At 33.3% G+C, this 16,110-nt stretch overlaps 1 protein-coding gene across 1 annotated transcript in view; it reads left to right on the top strand.

The window, feature by feature from the left end:
- The first annotated feature begins 451 nt into the window (after nucleotides 1–451).
- The window catches only part of Zip102B (Zinc/iron regulated transporter-related protein 102B), a 41,544-nt gene continuing 25,885 nt past the window's right edge, over nucleotides 452–16,110 (top strand). Inside the window, exons 1-2 of the mRNA XM_081728251.1 lie at nucleotides 452–686; nucleotides 6,238–6,346. Of these exons, the coding sequence (XP_081584377.1) occupies nucleotides 591–686; nucleotides 6,238–6,346 (205 nt within the window). The 5' untranslated portion in view covers nucleotides 452–590. The remainder of the gene's footprint in view (nucleotides 687–6,237; nucleotides 6,347–16,110) is intronic.

The following is a 16,110-nucleotide window of genomic DNA, read 5'->3' as shown; positions in this document are numbered from 1 at the left end:
AATCAAATAACAAGCTAACTATGTTGAATTAAAGGTGATTTTTTTTTCTCAATATGCAGTAATAGATAAAAAACGAAAACTAATAAGTGAAAGGATGTATGTAATATGATGGTGAAAAACTAAAAGGATTACGCCACTATTCACGTACGGATTTTGGCTATTGATTGTGATGAATAATAGACATGAATATTAAGATAGTACTATATTACACTTGATCCTAACATACAATTTGTATTATTTCTAGTAATTACAACAGGAAATATCTATTGTTTATGACTCATTATACCATGTCAGGGGATTTTGTAGCATTTGTTTTTCCTGGCATTATCAACAAGGGAAACATTCCTTCACGATTAAGTACTCTGATTCAGTGAACGCAAACTTACTCTACTAACTCGAGTCAAGATTATCACTTCAATGTTTGTTATTATTTTGATTTAAATTGTTTAATAGCATACGTGAACCGTGTCGGAAAGGATTGCGCTCCTGTTTTTCTGCTTCACAGGAAGATAACATGGCTACGTAAGAGTGTTTAGAGGAAAATATTGCTAAGAAGTTTTAAGTGAAAGTAGTTCTCTTTCATTGAAAAAATGGAGGAGACTTTAAAGCTAATTCTACTGACTGTTGTCATGTTAATTGGGAGTTATTTAGCAGGATCTATTCCATTAGTTATGTCCATGTCTGAGGTACGAATACGATAGTTGCTAGTAGATGTCCTTTCGGCTGAAAAAAATATCAGCTGGTTCTTAATTTGACGTAATGATTCCTGTCAGTGCCGGGTATAATATGTGTTGTGTTTGTGAAGGCGAAAAGATGAAAGAAAAAGGAGTGGAAATAATATTTCGAGAATTAAATATTTTGAGTTTTTTTTTTTTTTTTATGACAACTTGGAAGAATAAACGTGACTGGGAATGAAATGCTTTAAGGTTCTGAAACGTGTATATTAATAATCTACGCGCGTCTGGAAAGTTGTTTAAAACCTACAGATGCAAGGCCAGAAGTTTTCTTAAGCCCTGGAGATGAAATTGTTACAGTAAATTTTTGTTTCACAAGAAACACAATATATCGCTTTATTTATTATCGTATTTGAGACAAATACAAGACTCTTCGGATATAGTATACATGAAGCTGCATCAGTTCCCGAAGGAGCAGGATGCTCATACTTTTAGGGATTATTCATTGAGTATGTACGAACTTACAAGGGGATAACAAAGCGACTTTTATTTACTTATCGACTGATACGAAAATAAACAAGAACGTACCTGTACTTTATATCTGCATGTGGTGCCCTTGTACTTTATCTATAACTATGTGTGTGGGGGGAATTTAACGCATATCGCATGTCTTGTGCACATGGATACTTCTTACTATTGCACTACATAGAAAATGTATGGTATTTCATGCAGAAGTGGTAATAGAGCACAGAAGAAACGCAGATCAGGGGTTCTTATGTATACTATACCTTATAATTTCACTGATTTCCTTCTCAGCCTCCCCTCAAAGATTTGCACTGAGCGACGTAAAGATATTTCACTTGGTATAGAGGAGGTTCCAGGGGGAAACCAGAAGTAATTTTTGAAAAATTACAATTCTTTTACAATTTTCGTATAAATACGTTGAACGGATATATGGCATAAAAACTAGTGCGGGTAAACTTTACAATACTCGCTCCAGCTGCGCATCGATAAGAAGGGCCGCTTTAAAAGGGTATAGCAGAGTGGGGAAACGTAAGGATAAGTAGGGTAGGGGTAGGAATGAATTAGCTTAAGATCAAGGAAGTTTTGATCCATTTTCTTGAAATTGAGTGTAATTTCTCGTTCCTGAGTGACTATACCAGCTGGAGCGGGCATTGTAAAGTTAACTCACTAATGAAAAAAAGGCCAAATTGTGCTAGGTGCTCACTAAAAGCAACGAATGCTGTGTAACTAAGTCAAGGGAAGAGAAACTGGCGGGCTCGTGCATTAGCGCGGGAGTGCGTCCGAAGCAGGCGCGTCAGCGAGGATGGGTAACGCGTAAGCGAGGTTAGTGGATTTGGCAATGAAAGAAAGCATCATTAGCAGTTTTCATGGTTTCATACTAGTAACGCTCCTCTTGTAAACGTTAAATACAGCTTCTGTACACTGTGCATTAATACACTGCCAGTGAAAAACAATATTTTATTCGTCGTAAAGCACTCGTAACGGTTTATTGATTTTTTTAAAAAATAATAATCGTTGATTTAAGTCAAATTCCAAAATAAATAACCCGTTTCTGTTCTCTCCGATTATGTAAAAAAAAATCATAAGAAGTAAAAATATAATTGTAAACCAGCGAGTTGTATCAACCAAATTTTAGAACAGTTGAATCATGCCGAACTGAAGCCTAGGTCAACTTATATGCTAGGCTTCTTAAATATTATCTGGCCTAAATCTCTGTGCAATATACTTTCTAAGTAATTCAAAATGTATGTATTTAAAAAAATGAAAAATTTAAATTTTTTTATTTAGTTGTATTCACGATACATAATACAGAAGATGTATGTTTCGGCTTCGGCACTTAGCCACTTAATTCACTGCGTACTGTCATCTATTCGTTATATTAGCTCTACATATATTGCCTAATATTAAAATGAAATCTTTGAGTTTTACGTTCCACGCTTATGCCGGCTAGGCTAAAGGAGACGGTGATGGTGAGAAATGAATAAAATGGTGGAATGAAGAAAGTGGGAGGAACCGCGAGAACTCCGAGAAAACCCACGCACACGGTGTTTGTTCACCACTAAGTTCACTTGGTGGGAGCAGGGTTTGAACCCGGAACCCCATGCACCAGAGGTGAACGCTCTACCACAGCCACCGCGACGCCTGCCTATTATTAAGAACATTAGTACTAGTACTAGCCTATATAGATTGTTCTCTATGAGTATAATTACACTTAATACAAACAAAAATAATTTTTACACTAAACATAGTTTTGTAATAATATTTTAGCACATCAGAAACATATATAAGAGCAAACTTAATATAATTCATATTTTACACGTTTAGTTACGCTTTGTTGATTTCCGTCTCCTTTAGCCTAACCGGCATAACTGTGGGACGTAAAACTCAAAAATTTCATTTTTTTTGTTGATTTGTTTCAACAACAACAACAACTACTACAACTACTACTACTTCTTCTACTACTACTACTACTACTACTACTACTACTACTACTACTACTTCTACTTCTTCTTCTTCTTCGACGCCTTTTTTCTGCCTAAACGATTTCTAATATTTGAATGGATCATTTCGAAATTGGAAAAAGTTCTCTCTATTCCTGCTGATAAAGCGAATGCTGTAAGACGCTGAAAAACTGCCAATAGCATGTTATCGATAAAATTATTTTGTGAATTCCACCATTCAATAGCAGATACACTTCGCAACACTTCATCCCAAAACATGACACTTGAAAATGGTTTCAGTTTAGCTTGGAATTTAATTAATGCCATTGTATGACCGTTCAGCAAACTGCGTAGCGGAATCACTTTCTTCCGGTGTTGTCTGCTTGTTGCTTAGTCGTGCTATTTCGCGATAACAATGATTAGCAGCACTAAACTGTAACAAGGGATTTTAGTTCTGTCTTCCAGAGAGCGGATTGTGTCCATAACATACGACGTGCAAGCATGTCTTCACACAAGAATTACTGGACGTAGCACATCGATATTACTGTTTTCCAGGACATACCAGCTGGAAGCATACCCTCGCACACCCATTGACTTACCGAACACAAAATTATTGCTAACTGGTGTCTCGATATCACGGTTACTAGGCACCCAGTAGCTGATTGATAGTGGTGCATGGTTAAAAAAGATTAACTTTGACTTCAATATGACAGCATGAAAGGATAAATGTGCTAAATTTATCACAGAATGAGATAAAGATGACACCACATGATACATAGTATAAAATCACATACATGTTTTTTCCCAAAAAATGCAATAATCATAATGCTATTTACGATTTGATACCTCAAAAAATTTCCGATATATGGCAAACATGGGTAGAGATTGATCTGCTACAAATGACATATCTGTGGGAGACTTGAAAAACTATTTTTGCTTTCCCTTCTGTCTTTGAAATTACAACAAGATTTTTGGTAACTGCGATTACAAGTTCTCGGATCTAAATGACTTTAAGCAGTGTTGCAAACTTGTTTGTCATGTCTTCGGAATGGTGTGAGATATCAAATCACTGTAATCACCATTAGCGTGACGTTTTTTGTAAATCATCTACGTGATTAGATGTGATATTTCTCTAGAAACTTCTTCGAAATAAAGCCTTCCGAACAAGTAAAACATTAAATTTCTTTTTTTTACGCTATTCGTGTTTCTTCTATATACCTCATATCGTGTTCCTAGTATTCGAAATTAAGATACTGTGATGTGCATTGCCCCGCCCATCTCACTTGCGTTATCGCTGTTGTAAGGCCTCTAAAATTTGGACGTTTCTGGATGTTCGTGATACTATAGCGTCCTTAGTTTGCAACACTGAACAAGAATTGTATTGAGCTTCTTCGTAGCTAAGCGGTTAGCGTACGCGCCTTTGGCGTAGGAGACCCGGGTTCGGTTCCCAGCTGGAGCTCATGTGGTTCGGATACCACGTTAATCGGTAGGTCTCGTCTCATACAGCCTCGCTGCTGAAAGGGACATTAAACTTAAAATAAACTCAACTCAAGCATGGTTGTATTATGCTTTCATTTGATATGTAGATTTGAAATTTCTAATAATCTGACATAGTGCCGTTTGAAAAAAATGTAAGTTTATGTTGAGTTGGCAACACTGTTAATGTAATAGTATTGCAGAGTAAGTAAAACAATATCCACCTGCCGATATTTGCATGGTACAAAATTTTGTATCTCTATCTCCCTTGCTTTCTGCAGCATCACAGGTATAAACTTCTTAGCGGAACGTATTGTGTATAGAACACCAACTTGAGAGCTTTAGCACAATAGCTACTTCCATATTCAAGGTGCTAGGATTTTATATATATATATATATGTATATATATATATATATATATATATATAAAGGACTACATATAATACAAATAACTACAGTTTACGTTCATTAAATAGGCAAATAAAATAAACATCATTTGTTCATAGAATTTCTGTGACTGCACTGACCACAGCTGGCTCATAAAATTAATATTAAATGAAGGTGTATTACTCACCTATTTTGTCTTCCATTTTTTGAGATATGTTTATTATTTCAGCATCAGCCTAATACCATCATCGGACCGCAATTTGAAATGAATAGAAGTCCTGGAGAGCTTTTTCACAATTTTCTGTTTGTATTAATAAGCATATTTTAAAAATCAACTCAACTAGTCTTTATGATCAGATATTCTGTTGTTTTTATGTTGTAGAATAGAATTGACGTACAACTCGTGCAATTTCTAGTGATTTCTTTTTGTTTTGTGTCTTTTTCCTGGCACTCTTTTCATTCACTTACACAAAACATGATTTTTTAAAATTAGCTATTCGTTACATACTCTCCCTAATTATTTGCACATCTCTTCTGAATTTTGGAACCCTCCTTTTTTTAACAACCTTAATTACAGTTTTACTCCTTTCCTTTTAACTGTTTATGTTCTGTTCTGTCAAACACTTCAATTCACAACTCATAAATCAAAAGTCCCTCCAGTTCATCAACATCCTTGTGCTTTTTAATCCATTGAGCTTCTTTCCATTTCCACACTTCTTTTTTCCCTCTCAGGCCCTTCTATTCTTTCTCAGTTTATTGTATTTCCTGTTTCTTTAGCGTGCTTTTATGCTACATCATTCTCTCTTCTTAGTCTGACGTCTTCTTTATATTGTTTTATTCTTTCTTTCAATCTATTTCCTGTTTCCTATATGGGAAAAGTGAAGGGAAAAAACTTGATTGGCTCTGGAAAGAATCAGCGTGACTCCTTCTCACTTTCTGTTTATATTTAAATTATTATTCTTGGATTGATCTTCCATTACGTGTCTGATGAAGACGGTGTTACGTTGCGGAAACAGTTAATCAAATATGATTAGTGTATTTAGTGCTTTGGTCAATTTTGTTTTGTTAATACTTGCTATTATTGTTGCACATTTTCACTCTTTGATTTTCATGTTATCTTTAGTAATGCAGAATTAAATATTAAAGTTAATCGACAATTCTCTTTGTTTCTCTGTGAATATTATATTTTTTCCTTTCTTACGTTGAGGAATATCTTAACATTTTTTCCCTTTCAGGATAAACTTCAAAAGGTGTCTGTACTTGGCGCAGGTTTACTAGTAGGCACAGCACTTGCTGTTATTATTCCTGAAGGTGTCCGTTCATTATTCTCTGTTAAAGTTCATGGTAAGTGAATTATGTAAAATGTTACTTACTTTGTGTATCTTGTGGTGATGACAATTTCTATCTATATTTATTATTCTTTGTACGCACTTGATGGATATGCAATTCACTGTCCTATTTATGCTCGACATATTTTGTGAGTAAGAGGTAAAAATAAGTGTTTTCAAGGGTGTCGAGTAATACACTGTCAATATACCGTTACAGTAGTTGTTATTATACTTTTGTTTTCCAAAGTTTTGAAAAAAAAAATGTGAGAAGAGAAATGAACAATTGAATATTGAAAGTTCGTAGCACTGAACTTCACAATAGCTATAGGTTATTGAACTTACCATACGTATAATGATTCGACATGGGGAGAATTTGCGCCATATTTCGCTTATTATACATATGTGTGTGGTTCATATAGAGTCCTATAACACAAAACATATCTTAGGAAGGTGGATAATAACAATTCAGAGCAAATTAGCTTGACACAGAATAGCATCCAGTTCAGAAGTTTCTGTGGCAATGAACCTTCGGGTTCCTTAAGCCAGGAGTCAGCTAATGCTTTATTTTTGAGTCTATTCATTATACCGTAATAGACCTGTAAACTTGATTTTTTAAAATGATGTTTCTTGAAGCCAAATGTACGATATCGAAGGAAGGAAACAGACTTCAAAGATTGTAAAGACTACCGTTCGTAGAATTGTCTTTGTGATACATGATATATTAACTTAAAATACTACAATTTGTGTCTGCAAAATAGAAGAGCCTTTATCTTGTATATAAATATTACAGAGTAAAGCATATTAAGATAAAAGAAGTTATTTATTTATTATACAAAAGAGATGCTACAGAATTTAGACCAGTGTTGGAAGATTTATACAAGATATCTAAATTTATTCTCAATATATTATACCATTACAATCAAAACATATTTTTACTAACACTAGTCCTTTAAAAAAATAAGAGGAAAAGAAAGAAAAGAAAAGAAAAAAAAACAAAGAGTAACATAAATACCATACTATATGAAAATTGGAAATCCAAATTTCCTACAATTTATTTTGATAATATCCTAATTTCTCACACTTAATATACGTCATTAATAGGGAAATCGGACTTCCAGATTTCCCACACTTAATATTTCTAAATTATAAGGGGAACTGGACCTCCAAGTTCCCTATGACTGACAGGTATGACATATGGATAGTAGAAGATGGAAAATGTTGTCCCAACGAGCAATAGCTCACTTTAAGGGATTAAGTTTTTTACTATTTTTTATGTAGTAATGTGTCAGTATCCACTGTCTTCATTTATCATTTTTATGACTACTATATTATTCAACAAATTTATTCCAAAGGTGTTTTTTTGATTTCTTTTTTAAATAAAGGTATTGCTTTTGTGTCCTTTATATCTTTTGGCAGATTATTATAAGTTTGAGTAATGTTATGCTTAACGCTATTTATACCATACTTTGTTGTATTAACATTATCAATATCATTCTTTTTTCTAATATTATACTTGTGTACCTCTTTCCTCTTTATTAAAAGTAGATTACTATATATATTATTTGAAAGTACATTATGGACATACACAGTGGCGGAGATTGGACGTTAAAAGTGGGGGGGAGGGCAATACATGATCTGAATATTTGTATATCAATGTTAATATACAAATTTTCCTGGTTGCTTCTAACACTTTGTTTGATGAAAGGTTGTATAACTAATAGGATACTATCTTTTCAGTTAAAATACCGTATATCGTATTTCAAATTTTATTAAATAAATTGACAAGAACAACGCAAGTAGGTACTAGCCCTTTGTACTCTTAAACGAAGATATAAGATTTGATTCCTTGCTCATGAACATCTTAAATTCTATCTGGAAAATTGTGTGATCAGATTATTTAATAACAAATTTACAAAACGTATAAATAGAAAGGAAACTATTAATCACAGTAATGAATAATGAGGCTTGTTTTGCAGAAGATATATTGAAAGTGGAGGTATGAACCATGATCCTAGGATAAATAGGAAAGATGCTGTAGACGCTTGACTGAAAGCCTATAATTTACCTTTAAAAAAGTCGGAATTTAAAAGGGTTAATGAACAACTTATATTTTTAATCTTTTAAAGATAGCGGTGTTATTCTGTTTTCGCTGGCTAATTTACATTTTCGCTATGGTATTCTGTTGCATTCCTGCAACATGTCGTCGAGTATGTGCCTATTGCTGCTGTGTGTCCTGAATACCCCACCGACATATTTTCGTAATTTTCTCTCCACTCAATTGCGAAAAAAAAAAAAAAAAACGATAAAGGGTTAATTTCACGCATGCTATTATATGTATGTTAATACTCTTAGAAAGACAGTAAATATCACAAACATATGCTACGACATTTAAAGAAATTAGGAAACAGATTCGTTCTCGTACACCCCTAAACACGTCACTTCGCTCGTTTATTACAATGGAAAAGGTAGAAGTTTCTTTTTACTCTCTTTTTAATTAATATTCCTTACTGAGCTCCTTCTTGGCTAAGCGGTTGGCGTACATGCCTTTGGCGTGGGAGACCCAGGTTCGATTCTCGGCGGAAGATCATTGGATTCCACATTAATCAGTAGGTCTACGTCTCCTATAGCTTTCCTGCTGAGCAGAATGTTAACATCAAAAAATAAAATAAAATCAAAATATTCCTTACTATTAGAAAGAAGAAAGGACATTTTACGAACTGTCAATTTTTGTGCAATTAAAGAATGACGTGATTTTTTTTTTTTTTTTTTTTCGAAATGTTATATCAATTAGTTTCAAAGCGGCTGATTAACTCATATTGGACTTATATCGAGCTCTTGTAAAAAGAAATGAAAGTATGCTCGAAATATTGCGCACCAATAGATAAATTTTTGGAACATTTTTTGTGGTAATTAAAACGCAATTCTTGTAGTTTTCTTAACTCCACGGGCAGACAACCAATATGTACTCACGCAACGGCAAAAATTATTGAGACTACGGCACCATTTTTTCTAAATACATACAAAAATTTTACATTTCCAAATGAAACTATACACATTAATAAGCCATTTCAGAAAAGTGGTGGGGCAACTGCCCCCCTTTGCCCTTCCCTAATCGCCGCCCATGGACATACATACAGGATTGAATTTTAATTAATAAATCGAATGGCACTATGTTTGATTCCATAAATAAACTCTTACTTGGATAGTCCATAGGTCGACCATACATTGCTCTGATGGCTTTCTTTTGTAATATTATGAGTGGTTGTATTTTTGATTTCTTAGCATGTCCCCAAATAATACACAAATATATCAAGTGACTTTGTATATATGCATTGTATACCATTCTTTTTAAGTTCGTTGTTAGGGTTTTTCTAAAGGGGTACATAATACCTACAATGGGAGTTATTTTCTTTTCGAAATTTTTAATATGTAATTCCCAAGTTAGATGTTGATCTGTTATTATCCCTAAATATGTAGTGTATTCGACTTTTTTCACCTCCAGATTCTTAATTCCAGTTTTGTTAGAAAGAATTATCTTTGACAACGGCTTGTGAAAAATTATATAATGAGACTTTTCTAAATTTAATGACGAGTTTATGCATAACCAATGATATAATTTAGATAAGTCTTCTTTAATGTATGTTATCAGTTCCTCTATAGTATCAGCTTTATAGAATATAGCACTATCATCAGCAAATAAAGTTATTCTACCTCTTAGATTAAGCAGATGAACATCATTTACATAAATTAAAAACAGTAACGGTCTCAATATGGAACCTTGTGGAACACCATACTCTATTTGAGCCTCCTTACTTTCTTTTCCATTTACTAAGACATATTGTGACCTATTAGACAAGTAACTTTTAAACCATGAAAGAGATATACCTCTGAATCCTAAATTTTCTAGCTTTTGAAGCAATATGTTATGTTTGAGTGTATCAAATGCTTTCTTTAAATCGATAAACAATCCTGCTGCAAGTTTATTGTTATCCAAACATTCTTGAATTTCTACTACTATATCAGTTACAGCATTTAAGGTACTTGATTTTTTTCCTAAAACCATATTGATATTTATAAAAATAATTTATAGACTCTAGATAAGTTACCATTCTATTATGTACACACTTCTCAATTAATTTGGAAATGCAGCTTAATACTGATATTGGCCTATAATTATTCGGATTTAACTTATCTCCACCTTTATAAATTGGAATGACTCTGGCAGTTTTACAGTGCATTGGAAATTCGCCTAGAGTAAAGGAAAGATTTACTAATTCAGATAAAGTATGGCTTATGGTGTCCTTGCAATTTATTAAAAATTCATTATGTAATCCATCTTTTGTCTGATTTCTTTTTTTCTTTAGCGAACTAATAATTCTAATAATTTCCATGTGGGTAACTGGCATAAAAAAGAATGAGTGGTTGTATGGTATACCCGTATTCAAAGCTGTATTTTCCATTAAGGGTATCTTTGATGCTAGTGTTTTACCAACATTTGCAAAATGATCATTCAACACATTTGGTATACGTTCATTATCAACTAAGGTATTTCCTATTTTCAGTTGTATAAAATCTATATCATTATTTATCTTAGTTAATATTTCTTTAACAACATCCCAAAATTTCCTACTGTCAGACAAAGATTCCTGTATTTTTTTGTAATAATACTCGCTCTTCAGTTGCCGTCTCGACTTTGTTACTATATTTCTAAGTTTTCTATGCTCGTTACGTATATTATATTATAAGGGAATTTTTTAATTAAAGAGTAATATTTATCTCTCATTTTTACTAAATTTAACAATTCCTCGTTTATCCAAGGAGACTTAGGTTTATATCCTTTCCTACAGACCTTATGCGTACTTTATATTGAGATATTTCAATCCCATCTGACATATACTTTATCAATTTACCGTATTGTTCATCAATACAATTAGTAGTTAAAGAAAGTTTTGTATTCCTAAAATAATTATTTAGTTTATTATAATTTATTTTAGGTAAACGTGAATGTTCTATATTGTTTACATAATATTGTACTCGTTGAAATATGATGTTACATATTAATATATTATGGTCACTTATATCAGCTGATATATTATTAACAGAAACCACTTCACTTAAATCGTTTACTAATACATGATCTATCAGGGTTCTACCATTATCAGTCAGCCTGGTCGGATATTTAATATTTGCCTGAAAGAGACCATAATTTCCACAAAACTGGACGTATTTCAAAGTTTCAGTCGAATCTCTGTTTAATGTGTCAATATTAAAGTCCCCTACTATTAGAATGGATGAATTTTTACAACTAGTTAACACAATCTCCATGTCATCTAACAGTTCATTAACCATATTCTTGTTTGGATTATATATACTAAAATGCATTAAATTTTTCGACATAAATTTTATCTGTATTCCTAGTATATTATACGTTTTATCTATAATATATAATTGTCTACAAATTAATTCATTACTGATATAAACAAGTATTCCTCCACCACGATTATGGTTCCTAAACACATAGAACTTGTTATAGTTATTAATATTATAGTATTCAATTTCACCAGACTACAACCATGTCTCAACAATAATTATAACTTTTACAATATGTATTCTATGTAACTAGTTGTAATTCATTAATTTTATTTCGTATACTTCTAGCATTTAAATATAAAATTGAAAAAGTTTCCCTATTGTTTGAATCAATGCAGTTTTTAGCATACTGTTCTATGTTGTCAAAACTATATTCATACAGATTGATACGTAAATCTACGTGTTCATCCATATTAGCTTTCTTTACGATTCCCAGTGACTGTCTTCCAGATTTTTGTTTTGTTTCTCTTGTTTTCTAAGATGATCTTAATTTGTACTTTAAATATTAGTACTAAGTAACATTTATCCATAGTCAATTCGGGATATTTCTCTTTCATACAACATTCTGTATGTTAGGCATTTCTTTTCGTTGGAAGCCGTACACTTTTTCTTTCTTTTTTGGCAAGGTATACAAACTTTGGGTTTTCCTTTTTCCGAACAGTGTTTTTGTTCATGATTTTTTTGTCCACAAATTTTACAAGTTGGTTTGTCATCCTTGCAGAACCTTTGGGTATGTCCTAAATCAAGACAACGAAGGCATATAGGAATTGAAACGGAATCTTTGATTGTTAGGGCTTCGTATACATGATATACCCTATTTGTATGAAGTAGTTTCTTATAGATTTCATTGGGTGCTTCAATTACCAAATATTGCAGAAATTAACTTTGAAAAATGATGAATAAATCATCTAACGGGAAGCAAAATGATCAGTTGTTATGAATTGATCGAATGTAGAACCCATGATAAATCTCACAAATCAATTGGAACGTGTAGATTGATAAATTAACATGTATACGTTTTCCAAAATATATTTGTGCGCGTGAAATTTTCTAAATCTCGCAAGATAGTAAAATATATATTTAATTTTCCACTGTTCTTGGCTTTTAGTTTCTGATTTTATGATTTATACTTCTTTCTTTCTCCAGGAGAATTCGTGGTTTAAAAAGTTGACAAATGATCACCGTTTGTATCTGTTGATTTCCCGAACATCAAGGAAATGAATAAAATGAGTTTTTTTTGTTTGTTTGTTAAGGTTACATAGATGGTACTAAATTATCTAAAATAGGTTAAAGCGTTTATTCTTCCCAGACGAATTGACGGAGGATGTCAGGTATTCCACCCTGATAAAAAATTGCGCTCCTTTGAAAAAGATAATTTTTATCCCTGCTAGGGATAACTTCATCCCCTTCTTTATTTTTTTCGCGAGGATGAGGATAGGATAGAAACAAGGGTCAACTTTTATTTTGTGAAAACAAGTACTACATGGTAATGGTTCTAACCTGAATAATGCGATTTCTGTCTTATCACTTTACTTAGAGATGTGGCAGTTGTAGAAGTATGTTCCTTACAAATTACTCTTTCTTTTTGAATTACTAGATTTCATTCATACATTTTTTAAATAGCGCTCCCCATGTTGCTGATCTTTTTCATGACTTCTCTCAAACTGTACTTAATCTGCAAAAGATTCTACAAATGTGAATAATTTTGCATCTATTGTTCCCGTTTATTCTGGACTTCACAATACACCTATCGCTTCACGTGTTTGTATAGAAACAAACATTGTGATCACCATGGTAACGGAGAGGAAACAATATCACTATTTCACTTTATAGCATACTCATAAAGTTAAAAGTGGGTATGTTAAAGATAACTGTGATGCACAATCAATTTAGTCTTTAACACAGGAAAAATTGTAAAATTCATGTGGTCTAGTTGGCATATTCTGTAACGATTTCCGTCAGTGCAGCACAAAATTTGCGATGATCGGTATAACAGTTTTAATGACTTCTTGCATTTTTAGCGTTGCGTTGCTGTACGCAGAATTTTGTGAAGACTGGTACGGATGATTCCCCAAATAAGAACTCTGAACTTAGAGTTTAGAGTTTGTAGATCATTAAACTCTAAACCTGCTTGTCCTATATTGAGTAAAATAGAACTGTGTATCAAAGCGATTCCGCAAGTGAATTTGCCGATAACATTATGTTATGTTAAGACTGAAGCAATCGGTCCAGTCGCACTAAATGCTACATCACTAGTTACTGACCTTACGTGATTCTTATCCTAGTACAATACGTATAGGATATCTTACCCCATTCTTCTCACCGTTTCTATTACAGCTGCATTTGGGCAACACAATTATCAAAGCCAATAATAAAATAATAAGTACCTAAGAACAACAACGCTTGAATGGGCCAATTTTTATTAGAAATGAAATAATAAACAAATCTATGGAAACGAATTGGTATAGGATTTTCTGTAAAAGAAGACGACTACGACGACGACGAAAAGTTTCTTTCTTTTCAGGTTAAGCCGTCTTTAGTCAAAGAGTACAAGGTGATTATGAAAACAGTGATGGTGGTATTGGTAGTGATTACCGATTTTTTAGAAATTCGTTATAGAGTTTAATGCTTTCTAGCTATTAACTGACAGCTTAAATTATTATTCAGTTCAACATTTTTCCATTCAGTGAACAAGTGGACTGCGTTGCGTATTGTGAAATAACTATAGATTTCCAAATTATGAGTTTTAATATTAAAACCGAAAGTGGTAGATCTACAATTTCTGATTATAAAGTTGAAGATGGAACCTGTTCTTCAGACTCTAAATCCATACAAAGGCATTCTCTCTATATATCTCAGTTTTTGATCCAAGAGGATCAGAATTGAAGTCGAAAGTTACAGATTTCTGCAGCATCCATTTTTTTCTATAAAGATAAGGACGGAAATAGAACGTATTCGTACGATACTAAATCCATATAAAGAGACTAGACTACTTCTAGTTCGGTATTATCGTTCTTCATAGTGATCGTTGTAGAACCAGAAATAATAATAATAAACAAATATTACCCATGAAGTTTAAATAGAGGAATAAAAATTAGGATATTTTGACAATAATGAACTGAGTTCTGGTAGTGATGGAGGTATTATGGCCGCCTTAAAACTCGGAAACGGTAAAATATATGTCAAAACGAAAAAACACGTATTTCATCATTTCAAAAGTGCCACGTATTGAGGGAAACAAAGTTGCCTCAGGGTCCCTCGGAGGGTCCCAAACGGGGTCCAACTCAAAATTTTCAAATGGAAAGGGGCGTAAAGTAGTATATCATTTGAAAGCTATTTTCGAAACAAAGACGATGGAATAAGTTTCGATGCTCTATAATAAACCAGTACAAAATAGCGGCAGGTCAAAATGTTAATACAATTTGCATTGAAAAGTCTTTGGCCACCCTTAGAAATCTGAAATGGCTCAACAGATATCAAAACTGAAAAACACGTATTTTATCATTTCAAAAGTACCACGCATAGAACGAAACTAAGTTGCCCGAAGGTCCCTCGGAGGGTCCCAGACGGGGTCTAACTCAAAATTTTCAAATGGCAAGGGTGGGATCAAGTAGTATATCGTTTGCAAGCTATTGTTAAAAGAAGGAAGATGGAACAGGAATATTAGTACTTGTAATAGGAATGTTAGTAATAGCGTCAGAAGTAGTAGTAGGCACACTTCTACTTGAAATAGTATTGTCTCAAATAGTAATGCAGACATGGCACCCAGTTAATTAAACCTTTCAATAGATGTTGCTGTTTGCATATCTCTCAGTTCACCCAATCCCTGTTCTTTCGGACACGGTTTGCATAGCCGTTCCGAACTTGTATCATATTCATTCTTTTACCAATAACTTTGAAACAATATGGTACTTGACCCTTTTCGTATTCGCAAATTTTAAGTTGGACCCCACTTCGGAGCCTGCATTGATTCTGGGACAAATATTTGTACATCGAAAATCTGTACTTTACAAATAAGGAAACTCTCCTTTTAGCGATGGACTTTTCGATGAAGGCCGTGCGAACATTTTAATCCCCCCACCCTTTCACGCAGGGCTGGTATTGAAACATAAGACCTGTTCCATCTTCCTTGTTTTAACAATAGCCTTCAGACGATATACTCCTTGACCTCCTCCCTTGCCATTTGAACATTTTGAATTGGACCCCTTCTGGGACCCTCCGAGGGACCTTGGGAAATGATAAAATACGTGTTTTTTGTTTGTTTTGATATCTATTGAGCCATTTCAGATTCTGGGACAAATATTTGTACATCGAAAATCTGTACTTTACAAATAAGGAAACTCTCCTTTTAGCGATGGACTTTTCGATGAAGGCCGTGCGAACATTTTAATCCCCCCACCCTTTCACGCA

Source organism: Thermobia domestica, chromosome 10 (genome assembly GCF_964235325.1).
Source record: "Thermobia domestica chromosome 10, izTheDome1.hap1.1, whole genome shotgun sequence".
Taxonomy (NCBI): Eukaryota; Metazoa; Arthropoda; class Insecta; order Zygentoma; family Lepismatidae; genus Thermobia; species Thermobia domestica.
This window is presented reverse-complemented; position numbering and strand designations above follow the sequence as displayed.